The sequence below is a fragment of the Dendrobates tinctorius genome, unplaced genomic scaffold, assembly GCF_039654945.1.
Source record: "Dendrobates tinctorius isolate UK_male_01 unplaced genomic scaffold, ASM3965494v1 ptg000010l, whole genome shotgun sequence".
NCBI classification, from domain to species: Eukaryota; Metazoa; Chordata; class Amphibia; order Anura; family Dendrobatidae; genus Dendrobates; species Dendrobates tinctorius.
In genome coordinates, this window is record NW_027361678.1 from 13,509,180 (window position 1) to 13,524,700 (window position 15,521).

Here is a 15,521-nt window from a genome sequence, read left to right on the forward strand (position 1 = left end):
CCACTACTGGTGGCCATCCATGAGGAGGGAGATCTATGTTTACGCGGCTGCCTGTCTGATTTGTGCCCGCAATAAAGTCCCCAGACTTCTTAGGCTAAGTGTACACGTACCGGAACTCTCGCGGAAATTACAGCGAGAATTCCGGAATTCCATTCCGCGGGAAAATTGCATTTTAAATTCCCGCGATTTTCCCGTGGAAAAACTAGCATTTTGCAAGCGTATTTAGCATCAGTAGTAAAAGATAAAATGTAAAAAAAAAAACAAAAAATGGTGTTATTCTTACCTTCCGACATCCCGCGCAGCCGTTCCCAGTAATCCTTTGCGAAAATGGCCACGATGACGTCAGTTCTCGCGGGATCGCGGTCTCGCGAATGACCGCGAGACTTCGCGATCCCGCGAGAACGGACGCCATCGCGGGCATTTTCGCAAAGGATTACTGGGAACGAGAGCGTGGAGAGAAGGGGGAAGGCTGCGCGGGACGCCGGAAAGTGAGAATAACAATATTTTTTATTTTAAATTCTATTTTTTACAGGGATATGGTACCCAAAGCCCGGAGTACAGTCTCCTCTCCTCCGGACCGTGGGTACCATCCGCAAATGTTCTGCTTACTTTCCGCATGGTGTGCACAGCCACATGCGGGAAGTAAGTGGAACAATGCATTCCTATGGGGGGCGGGATCGCCGCGATTCCGCAAAATTAATGAGCATGCTGCGGTTTTTACCGCAAAGCCATTCCGCTGCGGTAAAAACCGCAGCATTAGCACAGCATTGCGGAATCCCATAGGAATGCATGGGATGCTTATTTTTCGCGTTTTCGCGGCAAAATCGCGCGGTTAAAACCGCCGCGGAAACGCAAAAAAAACGCCACGTGAGAACTCAGCCTTACCGGTTCCTTCCTGCCGATACCCGTGCCATCTGGTCCATGGAATCACATAGCAATGGACTACAGACTCATTACAGATTTGCCAGTATCCGAGGGTTGCTTCATCATTGTGTAGTCGTGGATCGCTTTTCCAAAATGGCGCATTTTACCGTTGTCTGCTCTTCCGTCCGCTCCTGAACTGGCTGACAGCTTCATTAAACATATTATCCGCCTGCACAGATTTCCTCGTCACATTGTGTCCGATCGAGGTTCGCAGTTCACTTCCAGATTCTGGCGAGCTCTCTGTAAACATCTGGATATTGTCTTGGACTTTTCCTCGGCATATCACCCTCAGTCCAATGGGCAAGTGGAAAATGAGGATGAATGAAAAAAATGGAGATCAACATCCAAAACTGCGGAGACACCATCACATGTTTCTCAACGCAGTGATGCTAGAGCATTGCCCCCATCCCTTATGGGAAATATGCAAAAACATGTAAATCAAGAGCCGCGGAGACACCATCACATGTTTCTCAACGCAAGCAATGACTAGCCAGGTCTTTCACCAGGAAGGAACAACCACTTGAAGGGCAGTCTCCAATGGATGGGGGCAATGCTCTAGCATCACTGCGTTGAGAAACATGTGATGGTGTCTCCGCAGTGTTGGATGTTGATCTCCATGAGTTCATTCATCCTCATTTTTCACAGTCTTTTACTAGGCATTGCTCCTACTAGCCAGTTTCCTACTCCACACTGATGAGGGACAATACCCCGAAACAGCTGTCTGTGGATGGATACCATGTTTTGGCATAGGTGGTTTCCTTCATTGGAGACTGCCCTTCCCATGGTTGTTCCTTCCCGGTGAAAGACCTGGTTAGTCATTGCTTGCGTTGAGAAACATGTGATGGTGTCTCCGCGGCTCTTGATTTACAATGGGCAAGTGGAGAGTGTCAACCAGGTTCTGGGCAACTACCTGCGACACCGTCAATGCCCACCATAATGATTGGGTGAAATTACTTCCCTGGCTGAGTTCTCATACAACAATCACGTTGGTGAAGCCTTTGTTTGGTCGGCAACCAGAGGTACCCCTCCCGGTGATGGTTCCTTCTGATGTTCCTGCGGCTGATGTCCTCTCCAAGAATTTTGTAAAGTTGCGGGAGGACACCAAAGCCACTTTAATAGCATCCTCTGCCCGTATGAAGAGACTTGCCAACAAGAGGCACCTGGATCCTCCGTGCTTCCGCCCCGGCAACAAGGTATGGCTTTCGTCCAGGTACGTCCGTTTGAAGGTTCCCTCTTAAAAATTGGGTCCTCGTTTTATCTGTCCTTTCAAAGTGATGAAGTGGATCAACTCTGCTGAAGCCGGTCATCCTGAATCCCTTCTTCAATGACCCCAGTACCAAGCCCATGCCAACTGCCTCGGATGATGTTTTTGAAGTGGAGAACATCTTGGCCATGAAGAAAGTGAGAGGCAAGACCTTCTTCCTTGTTGACTGGAAGGAATTTCGTCCCGAGGAGAGGTCCTGGGAGCCTATGGGAAACATCCACGCTCCAATTCTCCTCTGGACCTTCCTCGATGGCCTGAAGACGAGGAGGCATAAACGAGGGGGTACTGTTAGCACCACACCGGAGTCCCGCTCTGACAATGTCTTCGGCGGGTCACGTCACTCACCCATGCTTCGGTCATTTCTTCCCTTCCCAATGCGCTGCATGCTTCCAGTCGGTCTTCTAGCCATGTCCTTAGGGCACGCACGCGTGCACTCACGCCCTCTTAAAGGGTCAGCGCATGCTATTTCCAATTGCCAATAGCTGTGGGACATTATGTATATATTGCTTCTTATCCACTGGGGAGGTGCCTGAGCAACCTTCCTGAATGCAGTCTATGTTGTGTAAGGTCACATACCTGCCCGCTGCACTCTGGTGCAAATTCTGCCTGCTGCACTCTGGTCGCAAATCCTGCCCGCTGCACTCTGAAACAAACTCCACCTGCTGCGAACTCTGCCTGCTGCTCCATCCAGTCTGTCCTCTGGGTCCAGCTGCTGCGCGTCCATTGGTCTGTCCTGGAGTGACACCTGGCATTCATTGGGAGCCAAGTCTAACCTCACCATCAGAGGCTCTAGTGAATAGTCAGGTGCTCGCTTAGGCATGCCCCTCAAGTCTCTCTGGGGTCCGTGGCACAGTGGTTCCACAAACCACGGCTGTGACACTCTACACCTTCAATAATAACTCAATCCTTTTATTACATATATCTTCCTTATTTGTTGATTTCCAGCTGCATTTCTACTCCCAGTATCTCCTTAGATTATTCATTAGATTTATTTTTTAGCCTCCATATTGGCTTCCTATCACTAGATTACATGTTGCAATACATTAATGTCCTTTTTTCTCACCATTCTTGACCCATTCCTAGTCCTCTGAATTTATTATCACTGTTATGAATGTAGTGTCAATCCAACGCAAACCATTACGTTCGTCTCTTATTCACACTATAAATCTCGCTTTTAATCAGCCCTCCGTTTATGTATTGTTGTTGTTCTTATATTCCCTCATTCTTCACGTAGATACAACCGTTATCCCATTCATACTCTGCCTTGCTTGTGCGCATACACTGCCCCAACCCTGGGTGTCTCTTCGTGCGGTACAGGCCTCCAGTGATGCGCATGCATGTGAAGACGCTCTGACTATTGTTGCCATGGCGCATGGCCTTGTGTGCGTTCCATCGCCTGGAAACAGGAAGGGACTTTACAGTGTCCCGGGCAGATGGCATACTATGTGCCTATTAGGTGAGATCGCCATATGTATGCTTAGCTGGTAATTACATTTGACTCTCATAAGCTGTGGGTGCTGTCTGATGGGTGATTGCATTTGGGCTTTGCAGGCCATATGTGGGTGTCCCTTAGTAAGGGATCACATTTAACTCTCACAAGCTGGACACAGCCTGTAGAGTCCACCCTGCAGAGTCTACAGTGACGGAATATAGACAGTCCGTCCATCCTGTAGAATCTACAGCCAGGGAATATAAACAGTCCGTTTCCCATACAGAGTCTACAGCGAGGGAATATAGACACCTCGTCCATCCTGTAAATATAGACAGCTCGTCGATCCTGTAGAGTCTACAGCAAAGAACTATAGACAGTCCGTTCAACCTGTAGACTCTACAGTCAGGAAATACAGACAGCCCATCCATGCTGCAGAGTCTACAGCGATGTAATATAGACAGTCCATCCAACTTGCAGTCTACAGTGAGAGAATATAGGAAGTCCGTACCTCCTGTAGACTCTACAACGAGGGAATACAAACAGTCCATCCACCCTGCTTAGTCTACAGCAAGGGACTATAGAGCGTATGTCCACCCTGCAGAGTCTATAGCAAGGAACTATAGACAGTCTGTCCACCCTGTAGTTTACATAGATCACTGATACTTTCTGCGCTTATCTGTTATCACCGCATCCCCAAAATGGAGGTTAAGGCCCCGTGACACACAGCGAGATTGCTGATTTTGTGATGCAACAGCGATTTCGCCAGCGAGATTGCTGTGTGTGACATGCATCAGCGACCACCCCCCTCCCCCCGCCGGGTATCGCTGATCGTGCATCGCGTGTGGCAGCGGGAGAGCAACGATCAGCGAGCTCCCAGCGCCATAAGCAGACGCTGGGAGCTGGTATCCAAGGTAAATATCGGGTAACTAAGCGTGCGCGTTGCTTAGTTACACGCTGTGTACCTTGGATACCTGCGTGCTCGCGCTGAGAGCTGGTATCCAAGGTACACAGCGGGTAACTAAGTGACGCGCACTTAGTTACCCGATACTTACCTTGGATACCAGCTCCCAGCGCCATCACGCAGGTATCCAAGGTACACAGAGGGTAACTAAGCGACGTGCTCACTTAGTTACCCGATATTTACCTTGGATACCAGCGTCCTCGCTGGTCCTGATCGCTGGTGAAATCTGCCTGTTTGACAGCTCACCATCGATCATGTAGCGAGGCACCAGCGATCCTGACAAGGTTGTCGGGATCGGGGGTGCATCGTTTAGTGTAACGGGTCCCTTACTCTTATTGACAAGATGAAAAAGATGTGGTGTATATACAGTGGCATGTAAAAGTTTTGGGCAGCCCTAATCAAAATTACTGTGAACAGTTACAGTTCTAAATATTTTTCTTGTGAACAGTTAAGCAAGTTGAAGATGGAATGATCTCTAAAAGGCCTAAAGTTAAAGATGACACATTTGCTTTGTATTTTAGGTAAAAAAAAAAAAAATTATATATATTTTACATTTTAAAAATTACAAAAAACAGTAAAATGGGAAGATATAAAGATATAAATGTTGGGCACCCTTGGAGATGTGTGCTCACCAAGGTTTCAGCCCTAAATTAGCCTGTTAGGGTTATGGCTTGTTCACTATCATCGTTAAGGAAGGTCAGCCTCCTCTAACCTTGTGCGAAAAAACAGCAGCCATGGGTTATTCTAAGCAGCTGCCTAGCACTGAAAATGAAAATGGTGGAGGCCCACAAAGCAGGAGGAATCTATAAGAAGATATCAAAGCATTTTCAAGTTGCCCTTTCCTCAGTTCAAAATGTAATTAAGAAATTGCAGTTACCAGGAACAGTGGAGGTCAAAATAGGTTCTGAAAGATAAAGCAAAATTTCAGTGAGAGCTGCTTGTAGGATTGTTAGAGAGGCATATCAGAACCCCCACTTGACTGTAAAAGATCTTCAGAAAGATTTTGCAGATTCTGTAGTTGTGGTACATTGTTCTACTGTTCACAGACACCTGCATCTGCATGGCCTTCATGGAAGAGTCATCAGAAGAAATCATCTCCTGCGTCCTCACCATAAAACTCAGAATCATAATTATGCAAAAGAACATCTAAACAAGCCTGATGCATTCTGGAAACGAGTCCTGTGGACTTCTGAGATTAAACTAGAACTCTTCGGCCGCAATGATCAATGTGTGGAGAAAAAAGTGCACAAAATTTCAGGAAAAGAACAACTCACCACCCATTAAGCATGCGGTGAATCAATCATGCTTTAAGGTCATGTTGCAGCCAATGGTATGGGTAACATATCACGGATAAAAGGGAAGAATGGATTCAATGAAATGTCAACAAATTCTTGATGCAACCATAACACCATCTGCAAAAATGCTGAAGGTGAAAAGAGGATAGCTTCTACAAATGGATAATAATCCTATACACATGTCAAAATCCACAATAGATGACCTCAAAAGGTCCAAGCTGAAGGTTTTACAATGGCCCTGACAGTCCCCTGATCTGAACATCATTGTAAATCTGTGGTTAGACCTCAAAATAGCAGAGGATGCAATACAACCCAGGAATCTCACAGAACTGGAAGAATTTCCCAAGGAAGGATGGATGAAAATCCCTCAAACAAGAATAGAAAGACTTTTGTCTGGCTACAAAAAGTCTTTACAAGCTGTGATACTTTGAAATGGAGGTGCTATTAGGTACTAACCATGCAGGGCGCCCAAATTTTTGCACCTGCCCATTTAACTTTGTAATTTTTAAAAGTAAAAAATGAAAATGATATTTTTTGCCTAAAAAACAAGAAAAGTTTGTCATCCTAAACTTTAGGCCTTGATAGAGATGGGTTGCATCTTACAAAAACATAAAAACACATATTTGGTAGATGCCTTGCTACACTCATCAGGAGAGCTTTAAACTAGAGCAATATGTGATGGGAAATATACAGCCAGGAAAAAAATATGAAGCTAATGAATTGTTTTGAGAACCCTGTTATTAGAAGTGGAGAGGAAGAACAGAAACAACAAACTCTAAATAAAAATAGAGGAGCAAGAGAAACCAACTACAAACTAAAATGTGTCTATACAAATGCACAGATCAAGAGAAACAAGGAAAATTGGAGCTGCTAACACAGGAAGAGAGAGGCAGGACCAAAACTTGGTGGGATGATACACATTATTGGAATACAAAACTTGAAGACTACAACTTATTTATTAGAAACAGGATTAACAAGAGGGAAGGAGGTGTTGCATTGTATGTTAGGAAAAGTATATCTCCACAGAGACACAAGTTTCAGAGACTGGTAGCTCTGTAGAAACTGTTTGGATAAGAATTCAAGGAGAGAATAACAGAAAGGACACTACTGTAGGTGTTTATTATAGGCCACAAGGATAAACTAAAGATATGGATGAACTCTACATCAGATGTCTCTCTTCTCAAAAAAGTACGACATAGTGATCATAGAAGATTATAACTATCCAGATATTTGTTGGGAATCTCTATCAGGCAAAAGTACTGGGTCCAGAAAGGTCTTATCTTCTCTTGCTGACAACTTTATCTTTCAAAAGGTAGAAGAGAAAACAAGAGGATCTGCAATCTTGGACCTAATTCTTACCAACAGGGAGAAAATGGTTGAGGAAGTAAAGGTGGCTGGGAATTTAGGAGGCAGCGATCATGCTATCCTCAAGTTTTGGATTACAAGAGGAGGAAGACCAGCGAGGACTAAGACTTTAAGGTTAGACATCAGAAAGGCAGATTTTAATGGGCTCAGAAAGAAGGTAGAAAATGTCTAATGGATGGATGTTCTAAAGAACAGAAAAGTCCAAGGATGGGAGGTTTTGCTAAATTAAATTCTCAATGCACACCCAGTAACAATCGCAAATAGAAAGAATTGGAAGCATTTAAACAGACCAGGGTGGATGAACATAGAACTTAATCACTTGTTAAAAAGGAGAAAAGAAATATATATAAAATGAAAAGAGGGGAGCATGTCTAAAGAAGAATACAATGCTGTCTGCAGGGAATGCAGGGCAAGCGTTAGAAGAGCTAAAGCCAGTAATGAACTGAGGTATGCAAGGGAGACCAAAAGCAGTAAAAAAAAGATTTGAGGGGTATGTCAAAAGCAAAAGAAAAGTCAAAGATGCTATAGGATTTTTACAGGCTGAAAAGGGTGAAGTGGTCAAAAATGATGATGAGAAGGCCAAATTTATAAATTCCTATTTTGCATCTGTGTTCTCTAAGAAAGCAAGTGTAACATCAATTGATCTTCACGGTGCCATCAAAGGAATAAAATAATCCACACTATCCATAAACAGAGAGATGCTGAGTGAACACAGCTAATTTACAAGAATTTAAATCTCCTGGTACAGATTAATTACATCCTTGGTACTGAAACAGTTAGAGGAAATTGCAGAACCACTAGCCAAAATCTTTGAAAAATTCCTGGAGAACAGAAGTCCCAGAAGATTGGAGAAAGGTACAATATTTGCCTATCTTCAAAAAAAAAAAAAAGAAGATGGAGCCAGGAAATGACAGGCCAGTGAACTTTACTTCTATACCAGGAAAGATTTGATAAAGTATCTCATGCTATCCTTATTGACAAAATTACCAAGTATGGGACTGACAAGGCTACAGTTAGGTGGATTCATAACTGGCTCAGTGATCACACTCAAAGAGTGGTCATTAATGGTTGCACATCCAATTGGAAGAGTGTTTCAAGAGGGATACCACAAGGCTCTGTCCTGGCCCCAGTGTAGTTCAACATTTTTATAAATGATCTAAATATGGGAACTGAAGGAGGGATAGCTAACACTAAAGAAGACAGAAAAAGGATTCAGAAGGATCTTGATAAGCTTGAACAATGGACAGTGACTAGTAGAATGGTATTTAACAGGGAGAAATGCAAGATTCTACATCTGGGCAAGAGAAATGAAAATTACATCTACAGAATGGGAGGAATAGAACTAAGCAACAGCACTTGTGAAAAAGACTGCACATGAGTCAACATTGTGATGCAACAGCAAAAAAAAGCAAACAGTTCTAGCATGTATTAACAGAAGCATAGAGTCTAGATCGCGTAAAGTAATTATCCCCCTTTACTCCTCCACAGTCAGGTCTCTTCTGGAAAACTGTGTCCTGTTCTGAGTACCACATTTTAAAAAATACATTGAAAAACTGGAGCAAGTTCAGAGAAGAGCTACCAGGATGGTGAGCGGACTGCAAAGTATTTCCTATGAGGAACAATTAAAGGATCTGGGAATGATTAGCTTGCAAAAAAGAAGGCTAAGAGGAGACTTAATAGCTGTCTAAAACTATCTGAAGGGATGTCACAGTGTAGAGGGGTCATCCTTATTCTCATTTGCACATGGAAACATGAGATGCAATGGAATGAAACTGAAAGGGAGAAGATACAGCTTAGATATTAGAAAAAACTTTTTGACAGTGAGGGTGATCAATGAGTGCAACAGCCTACGATGAGAACTGGTGAGTTCTCCTTCAATGGAAGTCTTCAAACAGAGGCTGGACAGATCCGTCTGAGATGATTTAGTGAATCCTGCATTGGATAGGGGGTTGGACATGATGACACTGGGGGTCCCGTCCAAATCAGACATTCTAGAATTCTATGACTATCATTTCACCGATTTCCCCTGCTTTCCTCTTGCCGTCACTTGTTTACTGGCAGAGGAATTTTCTGGTTACTTGTTCGTGTCAGTTTCACGTGTGACAGAATAATATAAATTTGTTTGTATGTTCATTGAGCAGACAACCATCTCCTCCAAACATGAGTGATCGGATCACTGTTCATGTCTTTTCAATGGGGAGAGAGGAGTAAGCGGCTGATACACTTCTGTGCTGCGTCCAGACTCCTTTGAAAACATCTTAACTGCACTGAACAGAAAGGAGACAAAAATTAACGCTGCAGACACAGAGCGGCACCGCATGTACAATCACAATATGTTTCAGAGTCGGACAGACTCCTTCATCTGGTGGAACATAACAATCCTCTGTTCGACTCCACAGAAGCCATTACGAAATCACAAACTGCATGAGGACTGAACTATTCTAATCTCCTTCTCTCTCCGCACTCTGAGGCTCTGCTGTGGGTAGAAATCTTCCCATGTAAATCCACCTTTAGACAAACACAACCCATCCCATCAGCCGAAGGTTCGCTTGTCGGATGATCACAGCCCTGTTTCATATGACCAATAATTTTACAAATACTCATTTACCTAAATTTCGGACCATTTATAAGATCTTGAAAGGGAACCTGTCAGGAAGATTTTACTAACGAAACCAGTGGGAAAAAGGATACTTGTTAGGGCAGAACGGTGGCTCAGTGGTTAGCACTGCAGCCTTGCAGCGCTGGAGTCCTGAGTTCAAATCCCACCAAGGACAACATCTGCAAGAAGTTTGTATGTTCTCCCCGTGTTTGCATGGGTTTCCTCTCGGTACTCCGGTTTCCTCCAACACACTGATAGGGAATTTAGATTGTGACAGCGATGATAATGTGTGCAAACTGTAAAGCGCTGTGGAATATGTTAGTGCTATATGAAAACAAAGATTATAAAGATTATTGTCCTGTAGTAACCAATGTGAGGGTGGGTCCAAGAGGTCAGAAGGCCATATCCAGCTCCAGAGCAGGTGGAATTGGGCATTATGAGGAACTGTTGGACTCCAAAGGGCCATTATGTTGTTCTTGCACAGGAACCTCTTCAGTCTGTGTCAACCAGTGTCCATATCTGCCCCCAATGCACTTCCAGTTTGGCTTGCATCACTTGGAGGACTCATCAAGGAAGGGTGGTCCACTCCTACACATTTGCAGCCTTCTTCTTCCAGAGATCACTGCCTGGTGTAACAGATACTAAGCCCGATTCTTCCCTACTTGTGTCATTACAGTGCCAGGGAAATGTCCAATTCTTCAATCCCAGGAGGGGAACTTGGCAGCAATGGACAAGCTCTGGAGTTGATGGCCTTTATCAATGTGGTTCGATATTTGGTGATCAGTGGAAAGTTTACATGAATCTGCCAGGTCACTTGTGATAAGTGATGAGAGTTCAACGTTGCCTCCTGAAGGTGAAGCATAATAATGGGAGCCCTTTTGAAATGTAAGAATTTCTCCCGCCTCGGCCCAGGCTGATTCATCAAAGTCGTGTTTGAGAAAAATGCAAGTAATTACATGCGTTCCTATGCAGATAATTTAACTCGCCTCTCACTGGAGCAGTAATTCTGTGTATGTGAAGAGATCCCAGCGGCAGTCATCACATGCAAACAGAAGACCTGTGGGCGCTCTCTGCGGTGCCACTCTGTATGCAGGGTGACTATACCATTCCCGCTCACAGGGACCATCCACCACCACATCCACATGTGAGGGGCAGTAGCTTCCAGCTGCTGGATTCCTGTTAGCTCTCAGGTCCTCACCCTGCTGCCCCCCTGTGGTTCTGTATCTGCATACATTACTGCTCACATGGGGTGAGCTGCACAGACACTCACCGTTTGGTTCACAGATGAATGTACAGTAGTGGAGCAGTGCATATTGTGATATATGAATTCATGACCTGGTGATGGGATCTGATCAGGGTTCACGACAGGAGTGCTGGGTAATGTTTCTTCCCTGCCTTTATGTTGACCGCTTCAGCATCCCCAACATCCTTAGTGAACACCCGGCACTCTGAGGACCCTGTGGCCTATGCCCCCAGCAGTGTACCCGACATGTCCTTACCAGTCAGGCGTGTATGTGTGAAGAGTAAGGATCACGAATCGCAAGGTGCAGAAGAAAACAAGAAGTTAATGCGATTCTGGATATTAACCAATCCTCTACCCATCCAAAACAGAGCAGGGCAGTATGCCAGTGTTCAATGCCGACCTTCATCAGCCACTGACTGGCATATACCTGTGGATCCATGCACCCCCCCCCCCCGTCTGGTCATTCCACTAGGAGGTCTACATACAGCGCTGACACACAGACGATAGGTTAGGATTAGTAGATATGTCAGAGAGGAGAAGAAAATGGAGCTGGCAACGGAAAGACCAGGTGGATTAGAGGCAGGGAAGGAGAATAAAATGATGGACTGGCCAAAAAGGTAAAGGTCAGAGACTGGAGAGGATGATAGAACGGCATGGTAGATTGGTGGTTAGCACTGCAGCCTTGCAGTGCTGGGGACCTAGGTTCAAATCCCACCAAGGACAACATCTGCAAGGAGTTTGTATGTTCTCCCCTACCTCCCCGTGTTTGCGTGGGTTTCTTCCGGGCACTCTGGTTTCCTCCCACATTCCAAAGACATACTGATAGGGAATTTAGATTGTGAGCCCCATCTGGGACAGTGTCAATAATGTCTGTACAGCGCTGTGGAATTAATGGCACTATATAAATGAGTAAAATAAATAAAATAAATAAATTAGTATTTAAGGGGTAGCACATTCATTCCCTGACTCATAATGGTGACATGTCCTGTTATTGAAGGTTGGCAGACGATTATCATCGCTCTGTAGAGCAAAGAAAGAACGTGGCTGCCACCTAGCTGTGCACTCCACCCATTGCACCAGAGTGGTGCTTGCTGCTCTCTATAGAGAGGCAAAATTATCTCACCGGTCAGATCTCTGGCACAGAGGAGGAGCAGCAGTGCGGGGCAGGGGAAGGGTGAAGCGCAGAGCCCACACCGGCGACAACAGTCCCTGCCCGGACACATCCAAAAGACACCACTGATGGACTTCTACCACCACACTGGCTGACCACCAGCATCTTCAACGAGACGTAGGAATGTGAGTAACCAGAGGACAGGGCAGCCCCTCACCTGTAACCTATGCGGACCCTTACATGTCACCATAGGACAGAGCAACCGCTCACCGTCGCCTGAGGTCAAAGCGGCCCCTTTCCCATCACCTGAGGTCAGAGCGGCACTTCTCCTGTCACCTGAGGACAAAGTGGCACCTCTCCCGTAACCCGAGGCCAGAGCGACCCCTCTCCCATCACCTGAGGACAAACCGGCACATGAGATCAGAGTGGCCCTTCTCCCATCACCTGAGATCACAGTGGCACCTCTACCATCACCTGAGGTCAGAGCGGACCCTCTCCCGTCACCTGAGGATAAACAGGCCCTTCTCCCGACATCTTAGATCAGAGCGGACCCTGTCCCTTCACCCGAGGTCAGAGGAGAGCCTCTCCCGTCACCTGAGGACAACTAGGCTCCTCTCCCGTCACCTGAGGTCAGAGCGGACCCTCTCCCGTCACCTGAAGACAAACAGGCCCCTCTGCTGTTACCTGAGGTTAGAGCGGCCCCTCTCCCGTCACCTGAGAAAAGAGCGGATCCTCTTTTGTCACCTGAGGTCAGAGGGCCCCTCTCCCTTCACCTGAGGATAAACAGGCCCTTCTCTTGACATCTTAGATCAGAGCGGACCGTCTCCCGTCACCTGAGGTCAGAGCAGAACTCTCCCGTCACCTGAGGAGAAATAGGCTCCTCTCCCGTCAGCTGAGGTCAGAGCGGACCCTTTCCCGTCACCTGAAGACAAACAGGCTCCTCTCCCGTCACCTGAGGTCAGAGCGGACCCTCTCCCGTCACCTGAAGACAAACAGGCCCCCCTGCTGTCACCTGAGGTTAGAGCGGCCCCTCTCCCGTCACCTGAGGATAAACAGGCCCTTCTACCAACATCTTAGATCAGAGCGGACCCTCTCCCGTCACCTGAGGTCAGAGCAGAACCTCTCCCATCACCTGAGGACAAACAGGCTCCCTCTCCTGTCACCTGAGGTCAGAGCGGCCCCTCTCCCGTCACCTGAAGACAAACAGGCCCCTCTACTGACACCTGAGGAAAGAGCGGACCCTCTTTTGTCACCTGAGGTCAGAGGGCCCCTCTCCCTTCACCTGAGGATAAACAGGCCCTTCTACCAACATCTTAGATCAGAGCGGACCCTCCCCCGTCACCTGAGGTCAGAGCAGAACCTCTCCCGTCACCTGAGGTCAGAGCGGCCCCTCTCCCGTCACCTGATGACAAACCGGCCCCTCTACTGACACATGAGGAAAGAGCGGACCCTCTTTTGTCACCTGAGGTCAGAGGGCCCCTCTCTCTTCACTTGAAGATAAACAGGCCCTTCTCCCAACATCTTAGATCGGAGCGGACCCTCTCCCGTCACCTGATGTCAGAGCAGAACCTCTCCCGTCACCTGAGGACAGAGCAGCCCCTCTACCATCACCTGAGGTCAGAGCGGACCTTCTCCCATCACCCAAGGACAGAGCGGACCCGTTCCCATCACCTGAGGTCAGAGTGGCCCCTCTCCTGTCACCTGAGGATAAACAGGCCCCTCTCCCGTCACCTGAGGTCAGAGCGGACAATCCAGTCACACCTGAGGTTAGAGAAGACCTTCTCCCCTCACCCGAGGACAGAGCAGCCCCTCTACCATCACCTGAGGTCAGAGTGGACCTTCTCCCGTTACCCAAGGACAGAGCAGACCCTCTCCCATCACCTGAAGACAAGCAGGCCCCTCACCCGTCACCAGAGTTCAGAGCGTCCCCTCTCCAGTCGCCTGAAGACAGAGTGGCCTCTCTCTCACCGCCTGAAGATAAAGCGGCCCCTCCCTCGCCGCCTGAAGACAGAGAGGCCCCTCTCCCATCGCCTGAGGACTAATCGGACCCTCTCCCATCGCCTGAGGACAGAGCGACCCCTCTCCCATCACCTGAGGTCAGAGCGGCCCGTCTTCCGTCAACTGAGGACAGAGCAGCCCCTCTCCCGTCAACTGAGGTCAGAGCGGCCCCCTCTCCCTTCACCTAAAGTCAGTGTCCTCAAGCCCTTCACCTGAAGACAGAGCAGCCACTCACCTGTCACCTGAGGTCAGAGCGGCCCCTCTCCCCTCACCTGAGGTCAGAGCGGCCTCTCTCCATTCACCTGAAGTCAGTGTCCTCTCTCCCGTCGCCTGAGGACAGAGCGGCCACTCACCTGTCACCTGAGGTCAGAGCGGCCCCTCTCTTGTCACCCGCAGTCCTTGACTTTACAGTCCGATGCATTTTTTTCCTACATCTTCATGTTTTCCATCCCTATCCTTACAATATCTGTGGACTTTTCCCTCAAGCAGGTTATGGACATGAAAACAAGAGAAGACGGCAAGCGATGTTACTCCCAAGAGCAGAAAGGAAAAACCATGCACATAAAGAGGCTGCCACTAAGAGCTGCACAAGCTGCAAACATTTTTATTTTAAGGTTTTGTGGAAATGATGAGTCTCTGCACCGATCATCAGATCATCTCCTTTTTCTGTCCTAATTGGTGTTTAGTGCCTGCAGTGAGGGGGTGTAAAATGTCATCTTACATGGAGCTTACAGACAATGACATGAATATGAGAACTTACCTGTGAACACTGCGGTGGCGCTGTCAGGACAACCACTTACCTCCAAGCTCAGGAATATACCAGGGCACACAGTGCCCAGATATTAGCAGGACAATGATGGGTGGTCTGGAGACATGACCATTTATATATGTCCCCATAGACTGAATAATGAGAGTGTGTATCCCAGCGTGCCTGATCTACAAGTGTCCTCAGTAGCGTGGAAACCTCTGGGTGAACTACAAAATTCAACATGCCCTCTGAGAGAAAGCCACTGAGGGTTCAGGTGAGGTTACCCTTTGTATCATTGCACCAATATGACCACTAGGTGTCGGTGGCCACAGAGGAGCAGACTTGGCCACGCTCAGTGTCCACAAACATAACAGATTCTGCAGAGAAGCCAATTACACAAGAGCATGAGACAGAAAGAACAAAATGAGATTGAGGTATAAACTTACTGGAGTTACAGTTTATCCTGATACAGTCTAGATGGGAAAAAATAAATGAAAGATGAATTCGTATCCTTCAAGGTTACAGCTGCAGTCATCCAAAAACAGTGAGGTCCACCCTTCCGGGGACAGACACACGCAACA

The 15,521-nt window shown here is 46.9% G+C and overlaps 1 protein-coding gene across 4 annotated transcripts in view; it reads right to left on the reverse strand.

Moving 5' to 3' along the window:
• The window catches only part of NRXN3 (neurexin 3), a 512,486-nt gene that overhangs the window by 309,035 nt on the left and 187,930 nt on the right, over positions 1-15,521 (reverse strand). For all 4 annotated transcript variants that reach the window (XM_073587115.1, XM_073587106.1, XM_073587097.1 and 1 more), the window contains one exon: positions 15,387-15,413. In XM_073587115.1, coding sequence (XP_073443216.1) covers positions 15,387-15,413 — 27 coding nt within the window. The remainder of the gene's footprint in view (positions 1-15,386; positions 15,414-15,521) is intronic.